General features: G+C 49.8%; 1 protein-coding gene across 1 annotated transcript in view; it reads left to right on the top strand.

Annotated features, from left to right (window-relative positions):
* HPS3 (HPS3 biogenesis of lysosomal organelles complex 2 subunit 1) overlaps positions 1-21,725 on the top strand; it is a 356,110-nt gene that overhangs the window by 236,980 nt on the left and 97,405 nt on the right. Inside the window, exon 13 of the mRNA XM_078668013.1 lies at positions 17,186-17,377. Coding sequence (XP_078524139.1) covers positions 17,186-17,377 — 192 coding nt within the window. The remainder of the gene's footprint in view (positions 1-17,185; positions 17,378-21,725) is intronic.

Raw genomic sequence — 21,725 nt, forward strand, 5'->3', positions numbered from 1 at the left:
TCAGGGAGGCGGGAGGAGATGGTGCCGGGCTGAGTCTGCCTGCCCACCATGCTGGCTCTCCCTCCTGATGGCCCATTGTCACCTCTGACCTGAGGCTGACAGGAGAGGGAAATCAGAAACACCCAGGGCTCAGGGCCTGCTTACACAAAGACTTCAAAGGACTTCAAATACTTTTCTGTGTATAAGAAGGGGCTGTGTCCCCTTCCAAAATGTTCTTGTCTTGTTTGTGTTCCTGACTTGAATCTACCAGGGGCGGGCGCTGCCCAGCCCCTGGATGCCTGGAGGACTCCTGATGGACTCTCCTGGATTCCTGGACTCCTGGGGGGACCCCTCTGCCCTGCCTGGGCTGATGGGGGGACTTGGCTTTGCCCCCTGGGAAGCTGTGGGGCCTTTGCAGCATGAAGGAGCTGCATTTTTCTGTGGAGAGCGCTGGAACTGTATTTCTAGCGCCTGGAGGCGCTGTGCTTCCCCCTGAGCGCCTGGGAGCGCTCTGCCTGCTGTTCTAGTGCTAGGAGCGCTGTGGATTGTGCTCTAGCGCTAAAGAGCGCTTTATCTTTGTTCCAGCGCTGTATTTGGATTCTGAGCGCTGATAGCGCTTTATTTGTACTTTTGGGCGCATGGTTTTGCCCTTTAGCGCATGGAGCGATTTAAATCTCCTTCGGCGCCTGGGAGCGCTCTAGCTGTGTTCTAAGCGCTTTGGAGCGCTTGGTTTCCCCCCAGCGCTTGAGAGCGCTGTCTAATGGTTGACCGTAAGAGAAATCAGCCCCCGCCTGCCTGCCTAAGGAGAAGGGCCGCTGCGCTGCCCGCAGCGACCCGGAAGCGGTTGGCCGGCCGGCCAATCCCAGCGCGGCCGGCCGGAAGTGCCCGCCCCCGCAGCCCGGGGAGGAAGACAGGAGAAGGCGCGAGAGATGGCGCCCGGTGCCGCCGGCGCTGGGCTCCCATTGCTGTGGGAGAGCCCCGCAGGCACCAGCCAGCCGTGCGGAGAGAGCGGAGGGGGCGCGGGGCACATTGTCGGTGCCCGCCCCCGCCGCCAAGTGAAGCTGCCCGCCGGAGAAGATGTCGGGCTGGTGCGGGGCTCCCGTGGCCTGGAGGGAGCCCCGAGGAGAGAGAGAAGTCCAGCGCGGGAGTAGCGAGGCTCCCATGTGGCCGGGAGAGCCCCGCCTTCAGCCCCGAAAGAAGCGCTGACGCCGCTGCCGAAGAAGAGCCTCCCCCGCCAGAGCCGGTGAGTAGGGCTCCGGGGGGAGGCAACGGATGTGGTGCCAGTGAGGGCACCAAGCCAAGAGCGGCCCGTGCGCCCAGGGGGCCGCTCCTACCATTGGGGGCATGTGGCGATTTCGAGTCCTTAGTGAAGGACTCCAATGAGGGCAGAAGAGAAGGGAGGGGCGCCAGGACACATTGTCGGTGTCCGCCCCACCCTCCAGTAGCGCGAGCCCGAGCTTATTCAGCATGAAGCCACGAAGGCTTCCAAGGGCGGCCCCGGTTGGCAGTGGGTCGCCCCAACGTGGAGATAGAGCCCAGAGAGGCTCTGGGGGCATGCTTTGTTCTTTGGAGCCCCGAGAGGCTCCCGCCCAATTTTGTTTCACGAGCCCAGCGAGGCTCAAGGGGGCACAGTTGTTGTCAGAGCCTGTGTGGCTCCAACGTTTGACCAGTGCTTTTAAGGGCCTGTGTGGCTCCAACGTTGGGCACGTGTCATGCCAGAGCCTGTGTGGCTCCAACGTGGACGTAGGTGTTCGTAGAGCCTGTGTGGCTCCAGCGTGGCGCAGTTTACGCCTGAGGGTCAGTGAGGACCCTGTCGCAGTATGAAGTTCCCAGCTGCCCAGCAATTAGTGGGCAGCTGCACCGTTTAGGTTTTGTGTGATTCCCAGGTGCCCAGCAAATAGTGGGCACCTGCTACGTTTAGGCTTTTCTTGAGACTGGCGCTGCATGGCAGCGCGCCCTGACATTGAGACTCAGGGCATCTTTGCCCCAACAAGGCCAGTTGGCCTAGGGACTGCCACAGGTGGTAGCTTATGCGAGTTCGTGCGCCATTGTATGGTTTTTATTCCTGCACCTCTGAATGTTTTTAGACATCATGTGACTTTTGCGCTACTCTATTGTTATGATACCTCTGAATGTATTTGTATTGCATCATGTGCTTTATTCTTAACACCGCTGAATGTGTAGGTTTATACATTAGGTGTTTTTCTTTACTACTCCTCTGAATGTGTTTTATACATCATGGGTAATGTGTTCTTTCTTAGACCCCTAAATGCTGTGTGATACTTAGGTGGTTGTTCTTTTTAGTACAGGTGGTCCTAGTGAGGTCCTGGTCCCCTGCGTGACAGTCTCCTAAGAGTTTAGGGTTGCGTAGGTGGTACTTACCTGTTCCCAGTAGTTACTGGATGTGATCTATAACTGTTACTTTGTGTTACAGTGATTTTATACATTTTTATTCTAAGTTCTATAAGTACTATTTCTATTTCTAAAAGTGCTGATTATGACAGTGGCCCATGTGGCCCTGTCTTGTAAATAATCCCTTGTGAATATGGCCGTGCCAGTTGGCACCATGTACATGTGTGATTTCTATCTGATGTGATTTTTACAATACAAAAGTTATTTTAATATAACCTTGTGTGGAGTTCCTTTTGTGGTGTGCCTAGTATGTTGTTGCTGTTGTGCGCTGGCGCAAATGCTTTACACATCGCCTCCGAGTTTAGCCTAGACTGCTCGTGCCAAGCTACCTAGAGGGTGAGCAGGGGTTATCTTGGCGTGTGACTTCCTTGCCCTGACTAGAATGGTGGTTTCTGCCTGGCTTTGGCGTCTGCCTTAGCCTACCAGAAATAGCCGGTTCTAACATTGGTGGCAGCGGTGGGATTTGGACTTGTGTTTGCGCAGTGCCATAGCAACAACTGGCTACATTACAAACCTCTGCGTTTTTCAGATAGTCACATGTTTGGGATTATTGTTTGTGATTTTGTTTTTCCTCAAGAGTGTCATTTTCAGATGGTGTTCCTGCGCTTTATGTTTAGTGGCAGATGAGAGAAAATGACAGGGCGGGACGCCAGTAGAGAGGGGAGGTTCCCATAGATTAGGAATCCCTTGCTGGGTCCAGTGTCCAATTCCTGTTCCTGTCCCTGTGTGGGTAGATGGAAGAGAGGGAGTGTGGAGGAGAAATTGCTTGCTCAGGAGGGTGGTTATTCCCTGAATGTAGTGTGTGTGTCTGGATTCCCCAGTATGGTAGGATCCAGTGGTGGCAGCTTAAATGTGTCCAGTGCGTGTAGTCCCATTCCCAGTTCCCAGAGTATGGTGCCTGGTGCTCAGTAAGAGGGTGACAGGTTGAGAGTCAGAGGCAGTGAGGAACTGTCTCACCAGTCTGGAGGGGGAGTGTGTGGATGAGTGGTGTCTTGAACTGGAGGAGTTCGTGTGAGTTTTTTTTTAAGGAGCTTGCACGTGAGGTGTACCTCTGGTGGCGTGCAGGAGGTCCTGCAGAGGCACTGGACAAGAAGGTGGATGTCTGGCGGTGTGCTAGGTGTCTTGCAGAGACATTAGGGAAGTGATTCTAAAAGTAGTGGCTTGTGTATCTGATGATCCTGTGTAGGTGAAGAGGTTCATGTGTAGCCCAGCTAGGTCCCATTAGGAGGGTAGGGGTGTAGGGGCTCACGTCCTGTCTCAGTGGAGGTGTAGTGAGTGTGGGACGGTGTGTCCCACGTTGGCCCGAAACCCTGTCTCAGGGCCTGGAGGGTTCCCTAAGGGAGCGCCAGGTCAGGGGCCTAGGCTGTACTTACAAGTCATTCGAGGAGGAGCTTCCTGTGTCTAGAGGACGGGGAGTGTCTGTAACCAGAACTCCGGCGGTCCTAGTGTTGGGCAGTACCGCTCCTAAGTGGAGGGTGCAGAAGTCCTGGTTCGCTGGGCATTTGACCGTATAGAGTGCTTGACCATTTGTGGGGCCTCTGGAGGTCGTTCCCCGAGGAGGGGGGAGGCCAGGTTCAGGTTCAGCCTGACCTGGAGGGAAGGGCATCTGTAATCAGTGTCCAGACCGGTTGTTGGCTTCCAGGGGTACCGCTCCAAAGTGGGAGGGTGCAGAACTCTGGAGGGGGGTGCAGAGGGACGGTGTCCTTACCTCTGACCCCGGTGCAACCTGAGGGTTTAGATCCTAGGTTGGGAGATTAGGAAACTTCTAGGTCAAGGGGAACTCTACCGAAGTGGATCAGCTGAAGAGACTGAGGGGGCTGCCCTTGCTCTGTGTTCTGGGGCCCACCTGCAGTTGGTGTTTCCACTAAGGTAGAGGAAAGGGGGCTTTGCTGTGTGCTGTGCCCCCCCCCTGCTTGAAGAGGGACTGTGCTGTGTGCTTTGTACCTCAGAAGTGGAATAGTTTCCAGGTGGTAGACCAGTGACGGAGTGAGGTCCTGATCTGGTAGGAGAGTTGTGTTCTGGTGAGTGCTTCCATGTGAGGGTTATTCCTTCACCCTGACTGGAAGCAAGGGTCCCTACTTGGTCTAAGGTACTTACCTCTGCCAACTAGAGACCCCCAGTACTAACATTGGTGGAGTAGAGGTAGGATGGGGCATTCTTGCCGTGACCTCTGGTCAACCTGAGGGTGTGGTCCCAAGGTTGTTGGATCAGTGGTAGTTGTAGCTACCCTGAGAGAGAGAGTGGAGATTGGCTATTGTGTGCCAGGGGCTACTGCCCCCACTCTGTGGATTGGTTAGGACCTGTGATATTTGGATGGCCTAGGGCCTGGTCCTGGCTGTGGATGACTAGTGTGTACCAGTGGGGTATCCTAGTTGTGCCAGAGAGCTTTTGTTGAGGGAAATCTATGTGGGTTCAGAGTGGCAAAAAACTGGAAGGTGTCCCTGCCGTGCAGGCCCGTGTCCGTGGTTTTGTCGCCCAAAGCAGTGAAGTCCATCAGTGGTGTGATTGGTCTACCCTGCGTTTTGGCTGGAAGGGAGTCGTGTTGGACCCGGTCCTTTGGGCAGGTTCACCCCGAGACTTTTTCTTTTTCCTAGCCTGTTTCTGGAACCTGGGTTGGTGATTTTAGGCCTCTGCGCACTTTTTCACTGTGGTACAGTGTAAAGTGCGTGTGCTCTCTGGGTATGTGTGGTGAGTGACCTGCCCTCCCATAGGAATGAATGGGGAATATGTATGCCCATGGTAGATTCCTGATGCGTGGGGAGTGCAGGGTTGAGTTTGATATGTGTGAACTCGTGAGAATGAGTGCTGCATAATGGTATATGCGGCATGGCTGTGTCTAGTCCAGAAGCGCCACTTTTAGAAGTTGGCATATTTGTGTGGTGAGTCTGCTGGCACGTGATTGGGTGATGAGCCTGGCCCAGGAGTGCCTGGGCCTGCTTGTGGATTTACTGTCTGGTTTGAGTGGGACAGGGGCTGCAGGGCCCCCGGAGGGGGTCGGAGCCATCCCAAGGATGAAAGGCCACATCTGCTATCAGGGAGGCGGGAGGAGATGGTGCCGGGCTGAGTCTGCCTGCCCACCATGCTGGCTCTCCCTCCTGATGGCCCACTGTCACCTCTGACCTGAGGCTGACAGGAGAGGGAAACCAGAAACACCCAGGGCTCAGGGCCTGCTTACACAAAGACTTCAAAGGACTTCAAAGACTTTTCTGTGTATAAGAAGGGGCTGTGTCCCCTTCCAAAATGTTCTTGTCTTGTTTGTGTTCCTGACTTGAATCTACCAGGAGCCCCTGGATGCCTGGAGGACTCCTGATGGACTCTCCTGGATTCCTGGATTCCTGGGGGGACCCCTCTGCCCTGCCTGGGCTGATGGGGGGGACTTGGCTTTGCCCCCTGGGAAGCTCTGGGGCCTTTGCAGCATGAAGGAGCTGCATTTTTCTGTGGAGAGCGCTGGAACTGTATTTCTAGCGCCTGGAGGCGCTGTGCTTCCCCCTGAGCGCCTGGGAGCGCTCTGCCTGCTGTTCTAGTGCTAGGAGCGCTGTGGATTGTGCTCTAGCGCTAAAGAGCGCTTTATCTTTGTTCCAGCGCTGTATTTGGATTCTGAGCGCTGATAGCGCTTTATTTGTACTTTTGGGCGCATGGTTTTGCCCTTTAGCGCATGGAGCGATTTAAATCTCCTTCGGCGCCTGGGAGCGCTCTAGCTGTGTTCTAAGCGCTTTGGAGCGCTTGGTTTCCCCCCAGCGCTTGAGAGCGCTGTCTAATGGTTGACCGTAAGAGAAATCAGCCCCCGCCTGCCTGCCTAAGGAGAAGGGCCGCTGCGCTGCCCGCAGCGACCCGGAAGCGGTTGGCCGGCCGGCCAATCCCAGCGCGGCCGGCCGGAAGTGCCCGCCCCCGCAGCCCGGGGAGGAAGACAGGAGAAGGCGCGAGAGATGGCGCCCGGTGCTGCCGGCGCTGGGCTCCCATTGCTGTGGGAGAGCCCCGCAGGCACCAGCCAGCCGTGCGGAGAGAGCGGAGGGGGCGCGGGGCACATTGTCGGTGCCCGCCCCCGCCGCCAAGTGAAGCTGCCCGCCGGAGAAGATGTCGGGCTGGTGCGGGGCTCCCGTGGCCTGGAGGGAGCCCCGAGGAGAGAGAGAAGTCCAGCGCGGGAGTAGCGAGGCTCCCATGTGGCCGGGAGAGCCCCGCCTTCAGCCCCGAAAGAAGCGCTGACGCCGCTGCCGAAGAAGAGCCTCCCCCGCCAGAGCCGGTGAGTAGGGCTCCGGGGGGAGGCAACGGATGTGGTGCCAGTGAGGGCACCAAGCCAAGAGCGGCCCGTGCGCCCAGGGGGCCGCTCCTACCATTGGGGGCATGTGGCGATTTCGAGTCCTTAGTGAAGGACTCCAATGAGGGCAGAAGAGAAGGGAGGGGCGCCAGGACACATTGTCGGTGTCCGCCCCACCCTCCAGTAGCGCGAGCCCGAGCTTATTCAGCATGAAGCCACGAAGGCTTCCAAGGGCGGCCCCGGTTGGCAGTGGGTCGCCCCAACGTGGAGATAGAGCCCAGAGAGGCTCTGGGGGCATGCTTTGTTCTTTGGAGCCCCGAGAGGCTCCCGCCCAATTTTGTTTCACGAGCCCAGCGAGGCTCAAGGGGGCACAGTTGTTGTCAGAGCCTGTGTGGCTCCAACGTTTGACCAGTGCTTTTAAGGGCCTGTGTGGCTCCAACGTTGGGCACGTGTCATGCCAGAGCCTGTGTGGCTCCAACGTGGACGTAGGTGTTCGTAGAGCCTGTGTGGCTCCAGCGTGGCGCAGTTTACGCCTGAGGGTCAGTGAGGACCCTGTCGCAGTATGAAGTTCCCAGCTGCCCAGCAATTAGTGGGCAGCTGCACCGTTTAGGTTTTGTGTGATTCCCAGGTGCCCAGCAAATAGTGGGCACCTGCTACGTTTAGGCTTTTCTTGAGACTGGCGCTGCATGGCAGCGCGCCCTGACATTGAGACTCAGGGCATCTTTGCCCCAACAAGGCCAGTTGGCCTAGGGACTGCCACAGGTGGTGGCTTATGTGAGTTTGTGCGCCATTGTATGGTTTTTATTCCTGCACCTCTGAATGTTTTTAGACATCATGTGACTTTTGCGCTACTCTATTGTTATGATACCTCTGAATGTATTGTATTGCATCATGTGCTTTTTTCTTAACACCGCTGAATGCGTAGGTTTATACATTAGGTGTTTTTCTTTACTACTCCTCTGAAAGTGTTTTATACATCATGGGTAATGTGTTCTTTCTTAGACCCCTAAATGCTGTGTGATACTTAGGTGGTTGTTCTTTTTAGTACAGGTGGTCCTAGTGAGGTCCTGGTCCCCTGCGTGACAGTCTCCTAAGGGTTTAGGGTTGCGTAGGTGGTACTTACCTGTTCCCAGTAGTTACTGGATGTGATCTATAACTGTTACTTTGTGTTACAGTGATTTTATACATTTTTATTCTAAGTTCTATAAGTACTATTTCTATTTCTAAAAGTGCTGATTATGACAGTGGCCCATGTGGCCCTGTCTTGTAAATAATCCCTTGTGAATATGGCCGTGCCAGTTGGCACCATGTACATGTGTGATTTCTATCTGATGTGATTTTTACAATACAAAAGTTATTTTAATATAACCTTGTGTGGAGTTCCTTTTGTGGTGTGCCTAGTATGTTGTTGCTGTTGTGCGCTGGCGCAAATGCTTTACACATCGCCTCTGAGTTTAGCCTAGACTGCTCGTGCCAAGCTACCTAGAGGGTGAGCAGGGGTTATCTTGGCGTGTGACTTCCTTGCCCTGACTAGAATGGTGGTTTCTGCCTGGCTTTGGTGTCAGCCTTAGCCTACCAGAAATAGCCAGTTCTAACAGTAACCTATTACACTCAACATGTCATTAACTCTAGGCAAGGGAAAGCTGTCAACCCATATGTTGGCATTTGAATCTCTCAAGTCTACACAGAGACGCAGACTTCTTCCCCTGTCTTCTGTGTTACTACAATCGGAGACAACCATGATGAATTTTCAGTAGGTTCTATTATCTCTTGACTTAACAATTTATTCAATTTATTTTTGAGTGACTCCTGCATGAGATATGTAATTTGTCTCACTTTGTGTACTACCGGTAAAGCATTGTCCTTCATCTTAATCTTCTGTTGATATTTTTTAAGAAGCCCCACCTTTTCAGAAAAAACTGTGGGAAACCTATCACACAATGCCAAAAGATCACACTTCCCAGAAATTTCTACTGTCAAAACAGGATTCTCCTTTTTAGGATCTAATACAATACCCAGATCTTTTTGATGAGTGCACCCTAGTCGACTGGATACTCTTGGTCAAATACACTTTCCTAACCGTAGATCTGTCCTATGAAACACGAACTTTTTTTTATCATCCTCGTTAACCATAACACAATTTACATTTTTCTTTTCCACCAGCAAATTTTTACATAGTCTCGCAACATGTCCCCTTTTATTGCACTTCCTTTAAATAATGGACCTGGCAGGACAACACGGATTGTTGGCTAAGTGATTGAAATTTCCACACCGAAAACATCTTAACATATCTCCTTCGCTATCCTCAAATCCATTCTTAAAGCAAACTTAATTAGTTTTCTTACACTCAACTCCTACCTCACCCCGAGCCTCCAGAGATGATTTATTTTTTCACTACTTGCACTGTATCTGATACATTTCCCACTTTCATTTCCTTCATACATTCTGCTGCATGCTCCACACTTTGAGCAATTTCAGTAGACCTTTTCAAATCTGGATTCCCTGTTAATAACTTTTCTTGAATTTTGTCATTGTTGGTACAACGGACCAGCTGGCCTCTGATTAAAGAATCACTTAAGGTACCTAAATCACACAAATTAGCCAACTCTCTTAGGACAGCAACGTAACTTCTGACTTTTTCCCTTGAACCATGCAAAACAATTTGTGACGTTCTAGAACTACATTAATTTTCTGGACAAAGTGTCTCCCTAGTTTTGTTAATGCTAATGAATATACATCTTCCTGACCTTCCTCTCCCACTGACTCACTGCCTGAGTCAATAAGGTTTCCATACACTTTCCGTCCTTCAATATCCAAATTGTGCTACAAAATATGTTTTCTCAGAGGAGAAAATTTCTCTCACCAATAGCTGTGAAATAAGAGACAAAAATCTTTTCCCACTCTTTCCACGGAATAATTGGTTTTCCTTCTTCGTTAAGAAGCGGAAGTGGCTCGTAGATGCCATGCTAAAATCATAATAAAAAACAAGAATATGGAACAGTGTACACGAACTTCAGTTAACTAGTATGACACCAAATGATAAGTCTTGAGCATTCAAAAAATGTAATTCTTGAGGATGTTCCAGTAGACAAAAGCTGTGCCAGTCAGCGTATGACACATAAACCGGCGATCAGCTATGCCAGTCACCAGAAGTAATACCTCCAGCAGCACCCAATGCCCCAGATCCGGGCAGAATGCGGCCAGAGTAGAGCTCCTGGACCTACACACTGCTGCTGATGCTTGATGTACAGTGCGCACAGTAGTACAAAAGTTGCCTGAGAGCAGCTCACTGGTACCACACCCTGCTGCAGACACTTGCTTGTTCCCATTTCGGAAATATATACGTTTCTTTGATACCTATTTTTCACTCTTTATATTGTACCAAATTAATTGCTGTAAACCCGTTACACAATGAAAAACCATTGCAAGTTCAGTTATTGGCTCAGGGTACCTCTGGTTCTTGGTGAACCTACAACTCTATACATCCCTGCAACCAGAAGGGTCCTGCGGACGTAACAGTATATTGCTTTCAAAAACCTAACATAGTTAGAAGAAGTTACAGGTCAAAATGTAGGCACAAATTGCTGTCTTTTTCAGCTCAATTTTAATATTAATGTATTTCAACTCTTACTTTCTATAGGAAAACCTTTAGGGATCTACACAAATGACCCCTTGCTGGATCCAGTATTTTATCTACTTTTCAGAAATGTATAGCTTTCCATTATTGGTTTCACACCCATTTCTACCACTGACTGGAAGGAGGTTGAAAGCACAAAAAAATAGGAAAAATAGGCTGTGTCCTAGTAAAGTGCCAAAACTGTGTAAAAAATGTATTTTTTCTGACAAAAGTGTGCCTGTTTCTGAAAGCAGGGAAAGTGGTACTATCTGTAAGAAACATGTTAGTGATAGATTCCTTACCTTAAAATTACCCCCAGGCGTCAGACTGGGTCCGGAAAGTTTTCGTTAGCAGTACCACTGCGCGTCGGTAGGCGTAGTTGTGCGGCTCCGCGTATGTCGTTAGCGTCGTAGTCGCCGAGATGGCGTTGCTGGAGCTACTTAGACGCACCCACGCGCGCTGACGTCAGTTCTTTATTTTTCCGCACCAGCAAGCGCAGATCCGGAGAGAGCGGTACCCCCAGTCACTTTTTGACTGAGTTATTCTTGGCACATTTGTCTCTGTTTTTGAGTCTTTGACTCCTGGTGAATAGGAATGCCCGGTTTTAAGTCTTGCACGACTTGCCCCGCATAATGTCGGCGATGGACCCTCACCGCAAGTGTCTCTACTGCCTGGGGCGCGACCACGAATCCGAGTCGTGCCCCGAGTGCCAGGCCATGGCTCCGAAAACTTTGTGGGAGCGGTCCCGAAAGTTGCTGGGGGCCTGAGAGTCGGCTCTGGACCGTTCAAGTTCCCAGGTCCGTGGGAGGTCAAGGGACCAGTCACCTAGCCGCCACCACCATCGTTCGTCAAAGTTTTTGCACTCTGAGTCAGGTAAGGCGGAGCACAAGAAGTCGAAGAAGCGTTGTGACACTTCGCCTTCCCCTAGCCTGTCGCGTGACATGGCTGAGGGTGTGGGTGGTGCCACCCCCGCGGCTCCAGCGGAGCCTGCACAGTTGCCGATGGCCTACCTGCCCTTCCCGGTTCCGTCTGCGAGTCCGGGCTAGCTACAGGACTTCATGTCAGCCATGGCCCGCCTGTTTGGTCCATCGGGCTCCTCCGGAACGCCTTTGGGCCCCTCGGGTCCGACTGGGGGTCCTCGCTCTTCTTCGTCGCCGGCTCCGGCCCCGACGTCATCGATGACTCCGGTCTTGACACCACGAGACCCCCTTGGATCCATGCATGGATCCCAGCCGATGTTGGGTGGCCTTACGTGTACTCCATCGACGTCTACGGCTTCCACCCCGACGTGGAGACGGCGCCGGACCGGTGTCGATCGACGCACATGGGGAATTTCTATCCCTTTCTCCATCCGCCTTCCTCTTTTCCGGTTGCCTGTCAGGTTGGGGAGGATGGGTAGGACTGGGAGGGGTCTGAGGTCCCTCTCGCAGCCCAGTGCGAGTTAGACCTGGACTGGGAAGAGGAATTGGAGGAAACTCCAGAACCTGGCACACTGTCTCCTACCGTGGCCACGGAGGAGGGTGGCACACATTCTGTGGTGTTGCGTAGGGCAGCTGATGTGCTCCACCTCGAGCTCCCTACAGTGGCTGTCCGGACTAACCTCCTGACAGAAGTGCTCCGGCCAGCGCCTTCCTCTACGGAGCCCCTGCTGCCCTTTAATGACGCACATTCGGATTTTCTTTTGGGCACCTAGTCCAGGCCCCACACAGGGGCTCCTGTGGATAAGAATGTGACCCGACACCATCGCCCGACCCTGGGCGACCCCATTTTCCTCTCCCAACACCCAACCCCTGAGAGCTTGGTTGTCCAAGCCTCTGCGTCACCAAGCGCATTCCCTTCTGCGCCTCCGTACAAGGAATCCAAGAAACTGGAACAGTTTGAGTAGAAACTGTTTACTTCCGCCAGTTCAGGGCTGAAGTCTGTGAACACTGCATGCCTCTTGGGCCGTTATTCCCATTCTAACAAGGACACGATTGCGCAGGTGCTGCCTCAGTTTCCGGAGGAAGCCCGAACGGTGCTCTCCCAAACTAATGCTGAGGGGAGAGACGCAACCAAGTTCACAATTCGCTGTGGCCTTGACACCGCCGACTCCCTGGGAAGGTCGATTTCCACGACAGTGGCGCTACGCCGCCATGCTTGGCTGAGGACATCTGGCTTTTCCTGAGATGTCCAGAACACTCTGATGGAAATGCCTTTTGATGGCACTCACCTTTTTGGCGACAAGGCAGGTAGTGCGTTGGAGTGTTTTAAGGACTCACGGGCTACGGCCAAGTCCTTAGGCCTTTTGGTCACACGCACTCGGTCCGCTTCTGCTTTTCGCTCCCTTCGTGGCCAAGGAAGGGGTGCCCAGACATGTTTGTTTCAGAGCCACAGGCCTGCGCAGCAACAGTCTCAGCGTGAATGTGTGACCCGCAGAGGTGGCTCACGGGGCCAGCGGCAGGTCAGTCCACCACCTCCCCTGTCGCCACTGCCTCCAAGCCTTCCTAGTCCGGTGTTTCAGGCCCACCAAACACCAGTGGGTGGCAAGATTCGCCATCACCTCCCCCACTGGTGCACCATCACTTCGGACAGGTGGGTTCTGCAGATAGTCAGGCAAGGCTACTGCCTCCCCTTCGAGACTACCCCTCCAGCCATGCAGATCCCTCTCCCTTCCCCAACCAGAGCACACAGTGGTGATGGATGCATCCCTCCTGGGAAGGGGCGGCCACAGGGGAGAGGCTGAGATGAGAGGCCTCTGGTCTCCGGCAGTGTCCAGGCTCCATATCACACTTCTAGAGCTCCGAGCGATCCTACTTGCACTGAAAGCATTCCTTCCCTCTGTCAAAGGGAGAGTAGTGCAGGTGTTCACAGACAACACCACCGCCATGTGGTATTGCAACAAGCAAGGCGGGGTGGGGTCTTGGACCCTATATCGGGAAGCTCTGCGTCTCTGGACACGGCTGGAACATCAAGGCATTTCCTTGACGATTCAATACTTGCCAGTTTCTTTGAACGCCAGGGCGCACAAACTCAGCCGCAGGTACATGATTGATCACGAATGGCGTCTTCACTCTGAGGTGTCGCAAGGTCTCTTTCAACAGTGGGGACAGCCTTGGTTAGATCTATTTGCCACCGAAGAGAACACACAATGTCATCACTTCTGCGCATTGGATTTTCCGAGGCCCCACTCGCTCGGCGACGCTTTTCATTACGAGTGGAGCTGCGGTCTATTGTACGCCTTTCCGCCTATACCACTTCTACCCAGAGTGCTGAAGATCAGGTGCGACCGGGCCCAAGTCATGCTTGTGGCCCCGGACTGGGCTCGAAGAATTTGGTATCCCGAGCTATTCAGTATGAGCATGGATCCCCCGATACGACTGTCTCTTCCAGAGGATCTTCTGTCGCAGCAGCAGGGAACGGTCCTCCACCCGAACCTGGCCAGCCTCCACCTACATGTGTGGAGCGGCGACAGTTGATTCCATTTGATTTGCCTCCTGAAGTCTGTGATATCATTCTGGCAGCCAGGCATCCCTCCACTAAATCAGTATACGCCTGCAGGTGGAAAAAATATGTGGCATGGTGTACAGCAAAGGCTGTGGATCCCGTTTCTGCCCCTCTTTCAGAAGTCTTTTTGTTCCTTCTTTCTCTGGCCCAGCAGGGCTCTGCTCGGGGCACTATTAAGGGCTATCTTTCTGTAATATTTTGCCTTTCTCAGGGTCAGTGATCAACCCTCTCTTTTCAATTCCCCTATAGTAAATATATTTTTCAAAGGCATTACTCACCTTTTCCCTCCTATTCCATTTGTGATGCCGCAGTGGGACTTGAATCTGGTTCTTACCTATTTGATGTGCGCTCCCTTTGAGCCGCTTCCCAACTGTCTTCTTCGTTTATTGACTTTGAAGACTGCTTTCCTGGTTGCCATCACCTCCGCTAGGCACGTGAGTGAGCTCCAGGCTCTTTCCTGTAAGCCTCCTTTTCTGTTGCTTCATCCGGACAAACTTGTGCTTCGCACTCGTCCTTCTTTCTTGCCAAAGGTTGTCAGAGAGGAAGAGAGACTCCACCATCTGGACCCAAAATGTGCACTCTCATTTTTCCTGAATCGCACACAACAGTTCCGGGTGGATGACCAGCTCTTTGTTGGCTACGTGGGCGCCAAGAAAGGCCGGGCTGTACACAAAAGGACTATCTCCCGCTGGGTCGTCTTGTGTATCAAAACCTGTTATTCTCTGACTAAAAAAAAGCCACCGGTGGGGTTGTGCGCCCATTCTACCAGACCAACTGCAGCTACTACTGCATTGGGATGTGGTGTCCCCCTGCAAGGCATCTGTCAGGCAGCCACGTGGGCCTCGCTGCACACTTTTACTAAGCATTATTGCCTTGACATTCAAGTCCGGAGAGACTGCCTAGTTGGCCGTTCTGTTCTCCGTGACTTTCTGGTGTGATCTTTGTTTGCAGACGCACCACCGGGGTTCATATTGCTGGGGTATCTATTCTAAGGTAAGAAATCTATCACTTACGCATTTCTTTCAGATGAACAAGTTACTTACCTTCGGTAATGATATATATCTGTAAGAAACATTAGTTAGTGATAGATTCCTTACCGCCCCACCCATCCTCCCTGTTCTGCGAACTGATTTCTAGGGTTAAGGTTATCCGTTTCAGGGCCCTAGTTTCAATGCACCAGTCGTCAGTATCTTGCATGGCTCTGCTTTCCTGGTGGGGAAAGTCGTGTACAGAACTGACGCGTGTGCGCGTCTAAGTAGGTCTAGCGACGTCCTCTTGGCGACTACGACGCCAACGATGTACGCGTAGCCGAACGACAATGCCTACCCCATGCGCAGGGGTACTGCTGACAAAAACTTTCCGGATCCAGTCTGACGCCTGGGGGTAATACTAAGGTAAGGAATCTATCACTAATGTTTCTTACAGAGATATCGCTACGGAAGGTAAGTAACTTGTTCTTTAGCACCACAAACCCTTCGTTGATACCATTTGTAGGGAAAAAAACAGACACTTTCTTCCCATTTTTATTAAAACCCCCAAAATGTAGCTGCATTTTACCTAGTTTCTCGTCCCCTCCAGGGGAATCCACAAACCCTGGGTACATTTAGAATCGACAGGATGTTGGAAGAAAAGGACGTCAAGTTGGTGTAAATACATTTAGTGGACATAAAGGTATGGTGGCCAAACACAAACTTCCCCAAATAGCTAAAAAAAGGGAATGGTTGCAAAAGGGTTACGAAATGCACCGAAAGCTTGATGTAAGAATTTATGTTTGTATTTTCAAGTATTTCATGTGCTTTGCAAATGACTGTCCAGGCAACCTGTAGCCATGCTTGCCTGGCAAATATGTCAGATGTTTGAAGGGCTCCATTGCTTTCCAGAATTATGTTTGTGATATATTTATTTTATTGCGGGTATTTATAAATTGTACGCCTAGGCTCAAAAGATAGTGGAGCGCAGCGCATGCAGTACTCCATCTTCATTTGAAGATGCAGAGAGATGCTGGTACGTTTGCCCTTAAACTAGAGGGAATACGTGTGAAAAATCATCCCATTGCCCAATTGCTACAGAAATACCCTCAATTCAAAGTGAAATGATGAAACTGGGCATTTGAGTCTTCTTTTTCTTCCATCTTTCTTCAGGACGACTTGATCCAAGCCCTCATAATGTAAATTCTTGACTACGGTAATTCACTACTAGTAGGCCTCCTCATTCATCTGGTATGTAAAGTGCAGTTGATACAAAATGCAGCAGCCTGGACCATTTTATGATTAAAAAGCACACCCAACTCCAGTCATTTGCTGCAACTCCACTGACTACCCATAGTCCAAAGAAGTACTCTGCCTGTGTCATAAAATGTTGTACTTTATGACATCTGGATCATACATGGCCACTATGTTTTCATGGTGCTCCCCATCGTGCTCTTTACAATCACAGTCTCAATATTTTGCAAAAGTACTAAAATACAAATGAGTTAGACCGGGATGCTGTTTTTACTCCCAAGGCATGGAATGCTATGCCCATCTCTCTTCGTACTCAAGCAAATCATGAAAGCTTCAGAAAGGGACTGAAATCTTACCTGTTCAATCAATAAATAATTTCTGTTACTTTTTTCTCTCTTTTATAGAGTGGTTTAAGAAGCACGCGATACCTCTTTTTGAGGTATTTGGGCACTGAATACATGCACCATATAGTCATTGTACTTTTGTTCAGATGGTCTCATGCCAGTGATGCTTCTTTAGAATAGGGCCCTGCACCCGCTTCATTTTACTTTGCTTTAAGTAACTTAGACCATTCAGTAAGATCCTGCCCCTCCAGAATGGCCTCACAGACACAGTCAATGCATGTTAAGAACTATTATTTATTCCTTACGGGCTTAACACTCACTTGTCCTAGTAGTACTGGGGTTCATACTGGCTAGTAAGGATCACATGTTTATTATTTGGGTGAATGATGAGCCTTTGATTATTCAAAGTGTGCATTAACTGGATAGCCTCGGGTGTCTCTACTCTACATCTGTAAGCAGGAGATGCGAGTTTATCCCTAATCACAACAATCACAGGAACCCTTTACTAATTGTTTTATTGTACAAAAACCCAAAGCACACAGCAGCAGACCAAGGTTTAGCACATCAGTTTCTTCTGTTTCCAAATTTCTAATGGTGCAACCACTCTCACCATCCGCTGCCAGGGATGTCCGTCATACAAATAGTTTTACAAGAAAATTGAGAGGTGCACTCAATGAAGTCAATAGTACAAGAAGTAAAACTAATTGTTTTATTGTGATTAGGTTCATGTGATGCACGGCAATGTGTAATATTGATTTATTGGTCACCAATTGGTGGATGTCTCCATTTTAAGCACCCTTGGGATAACCTAGACTGCGATGACTGTGGCTTGCTCTTCCTTACACTCTTGGTTTCCATTTTCTTGTTTTATTAGGAGCTGTGTGGAAGATTTGAAGAGGATTATGTGCCACAATTATTGGTAGATTTCTGGGAGGCTCTTGTTGTTGCTTGTCCTCAAGATTCTATCTTTCAAGATCTTCTGTGCAAACTTACTTCACATTATATTGACACAATATCAAAGGGGAAACTTCTAGACGCAAAGCCATTGAAGACGACGGAGGATCTGGTAAAATACACTTTCATTATATTTTAACAGTTACCACTTACCACATGTTAGTTTCCCCTCAAGTGTTGCATATTTAGCAAGATGCACTGCACTGGAATGTGTTCTATTTTGTGTTAAATGTTATGGACTTATTTGCTTGTGTTTTGCTATACTTGGGAGGGGGGCTGGGGATTGTGAGGTGTAATTTCTACTAATATTAAGGTACTACTTACAAATTCAGGGGCAATAAGTACAAACTGTCAACCACTCGCTGGTAGTTGATTACATTGGGTCCTACTGAGCCTGAATGAGTGTTAGTGGAGATAACCTGTCTCCCAGTTCAGATTGCGAACGTAAAAGGTTTTCCATGCTGGATCACTGTGGTTGGCCCTGACACCTTTAGCAGCTCCTTCTCCTGAATGAAATGAGTATGCTTATATTTCTTTAGAAGCAACATCTAGCACTAAGTGAAGTTTAGCCAGGTTCTGATTTCTTGAAGTAAGTCTGCTATTGTTGACACATGCATTATAAAGCGTATTCCGGTTTTAAGGACATTATAAATTACTATGAATATTTTTGGTGATTTCAAAAAGTTCAATGATTTTTTGTAGGCAATGGATAGACAAAAGAATCTCTACTTTTGATGCCTCCTGTAGTCTCTTGCTCTGGATGAAGAATGGCCTACTCTGGTGCGACTATTCTAGTATCTATTAGGGCCATTTTTAAATTTTGGACTTCATGGTAAGGGTTAAGAAAGCATAGCAAATGTGCTGAGAGTTTCATGGCAGAAATGCTCTATTTTTGTTCACTCTGCACACACAGCGCGTTTGTCGCTTCTTTCTGTGTGAGAACGATTACGCTCCTACCTCTTCTCAAAAGAGCTGTGTGTTGGCTGTAGGGAAGTAAGGGCAGTGTGGGCAAAGCTGAGCGATAGGCTAAATGTTAGCGGCCATAGATACTCTCTGAAAATTGCACAAAACACAGTTGATGGACAGAATGTAGAACAATGTCATACATTCACCCCAGTACAAGGATCTGGGCCTAAATCCATCGTTTTTTTGCACTCCACACCACCCTGGGTTAGACACTGGCTATATGCAAATCAGCTCTGACTCTGTGCCTCATGGGAACAGTCCAGTCCGAACTACCAAGCCATGTCTTTCCCAGACCGGAATCAAGCATCCAAGGACCGGTTTCTGGCTATCAGCCTTCATCAGCCTGGATAGCTTGACTCCAGTGGTGTGGAGAGCCTGGGACTCACGTCTGAGCATACCCAGCCCACTCGGGGTGAAAATTGCAAAAAACACAGTTGATGGACAGAATGTAGAACAATGTCATACATTCACCCCAGTACAAGGATCTGGGCCTAAATCCATCGTTTTTTTGCACTCCACACCACCCTGGGTTAGACACTGGCTATATGCAAATCAGCTCTGACCCTGTGCCTCATGGGAACAGTCCAGTCCGAACTACCAAGCCATGTCTTTCCCAGACCGGAATCAAGCATCCAAGGACCGGTTTCTGGCTATCAGCTTTCATCAGCCTGGATAGCTTGACTCCAGTGGTGTGGAGAGCCTGGGACTCACGTCTGAGCATACCCAGCCCACTCGGGGTGAAAATTGCAAAAAACACAGTTGATGGACAGAATGTAGAACAATGTCATACATTCACCCCAGTACAAGGATCTGGGCCTAAATCCATCGTTTTTTTGCACTCCGCACCACCCTGGGTTAGACACTGGCTATATGCAAATCAGCTCTGACCCTGTGCCTCATGGGAACAGTCCAGTCCGAACTACCAAGCCATGTCTTTCCCAGACCGGAATCAAGCATCCAAGGACCGGTTTCTGGCTATCAGCCTTCATCAGCCTGGATAGCTTGACTCCAGTGGTGTGGAGAGCCTGGGACTCACGTCTGAGCATATCCAGCCCACTCGGGGTGAAAATTGCAAAAAACACAGTTGATGGACAGAATGTAGAACAATGTCATACATTCACCCCAGTACAAGGATCTGGGCCTAAATCCATCGTTTTTTTGCACTCCACACCACCCTGGGTTAGACACTGGCTATATGCAAATCAGCTCTGACCCTGTGCCTCATGGGAACAGTCCAGTTCGAACTACCAAGCCATGTCTTTCCCAGACCGGAATCAAGCATCCAAGGACCGGTTTCTGGCTATCAGCCTTCATCAGCCTGGATAGCTTGACTCCAGTGGTGTGGAGAGCCTGGGACTCCCCACACACTCCCCAATTTTCACCCCGAGTGAGTCCCAGGCTCTCCACACCACTGGAGTGATGACGCACCTCGGGCCTTCCGATTTCCAACAAGCTCCGAGCCGCTCCAGACTACGCGACCCGGAGAAAACGTTTGAATCACGCAGTGAGCCACTAATTACTCGCATGTTCGCGGCGCAACGACTAAATGGTAATTTTTAAAAAAAATTGTTACTAGCCAACAATAAACACTTTAAATAATTACTACTTTACACACCTGTCAAAAGAAAACACAATTAACCCATAAATTGGGTCCGATAAACAAAATAAACAATTCACATTAACTAAATTTATCTTAAAGAAGTTATACTTTACTCATACCTTAAAACTTCCACACATCAAAATTCTGAAAACACATTAAATCTTAACTTCTAAATACAAAACTTCACATCTATAACGCACAACAGCATACTTATCTTGCAAGGAGCTGTAAATAAAAAAGGAAGATGGCTGATGTGATGTGGTTTATCCTCTTCAGTGCTGCGCGAATTTCGCTGCAGTGCTGAAGGGTCATAAATCACATTGACTCATGATGGAAATGTTCCGTCATCAGCACCGGAGCACCGACGCTGATGACGGAACCGTTCCGTCATGAGCATGGAAGGGGTGAAACATTGTTGGATATTCTAAGTTCTAGAGTTTAAGGGCCAGATGTAGGTAGGTAGGCATTTACTGGTCGGTAACGGCCGAATTCGGCCGTTACCGACCGGTAAATGGAATTTGAGATGTAGGGGGCATATTTTTACAGAATCGGTAAATTTACCGATCGGTAAATTTACCGATTCTGTAAAATACCGAATCTGTATTTTTACTGAATCGGTAAATTTGATATGTAGGTGGGACTCTTATGAGTCCCACAAGCCTTACCGAATCGGTATTTTACCATCAAATTCTATTTGATGGTAAAATACCGATTCCGGTGTGCATGCACATGTGTGCCTGCACACCTGTGCCATATGACAGGCAGACCTGCCCTTAGGGCAGGTATGCCTGCCACATGGCACCCGAACCTGTTTTGGGGGTGCTACAGGGTGTCAAAGTGACACGCCCTGCACCCTTGTAAAATTCGGTATTTACCGATTCGGTAAATACCGAATCGGTAATGCCCATTCATTCCTATGGGCTTCAAAGCCCATAGGAATGAATGGGCATTACCGGTCGGTATTTACCGAATCGGTAAATACCGACTTTTACAGATTCGGTAAATCCACATCTGGATTTACCTACATCTCCCTCCTTATATTTTACCGATTCATAAATACCGAATCGGTAAAATTCGGTATTTGAGTCGGTAAAATATATTTACCTACATCTGGCCCTAGATGTTTAGTGATGTAATACTTTGAAGTGCTGCAAGGGGGTGGCAATAAAAGTAATATGCATAATGATAGCCTCCGGTCTCGTCATGCAATTTATTCGGATCGGTAATGGTTAGTAAAACTGTCCGCAAGTGGATGGCTAAACTATACAAGACGGTTTTTGTACCACAGTTTAAAACCAGCCATGGACCCAAAAGAAGAGCAGATATTGTTCTCTTTAGTGCAAATGTGATATTTATCGAGTTCAGTCTCAAAGTAAGTACAGACTTGGACAGAAATGAGACACTTTGCTGGTCTTCATGAAATAATTAAATGTTATGGTAAAGAGTGCCCTCATTTGTCCCATGACTTTTATAAAAAAAAAGTTGGAAGGCCGTCCAGACCAGGACCTTCAATCATTTTCAGAATGTGACTTATAGGGCCTCATTAGGATGTTGGGTAGAGCGCCACCGACAGGCCGTCAGTGGCAGTTTGCCTGACAACCAGTGTATTGATCCCACCGCCTGATTGAGTAACCTCCCGGCGATGTGATTTGGGTGGAGGGAGAGATTTCTGCCTCAGACAGGCTCAAAAAGCCTGTCAGGCGGCAGTCATATCCTATTCCCTACAATGGAGGCAGTGCCTGCGGAGAAGAGGGGGAGTGGGAGGGAGAGGTGGAGGCAGAGGGGAAAGGGTGAGCGAGAGGGAGAAAGAAAGGGATGGAAAGGAAGGAGAAAGGGTCGAGAGAGGGGAAGGGAGAGGAAGAGGGTGAGGGTGAGGGAAAGGCAGAGAGTAAGG

Source organism: Lissotriton helveticus, chromosome 11 (genome assembly GCF_964261635.1).
Source record: "Lissotriton helveticus chromosome 11, aLisHel1.1, whole genome shotgun sequence".
Lineage (NCBI taxonomy): Eukaryota > Metazoa > Chordata > Amphibia > Caudata > Salamandridae > Lissotriton > Lissotriton helveticus.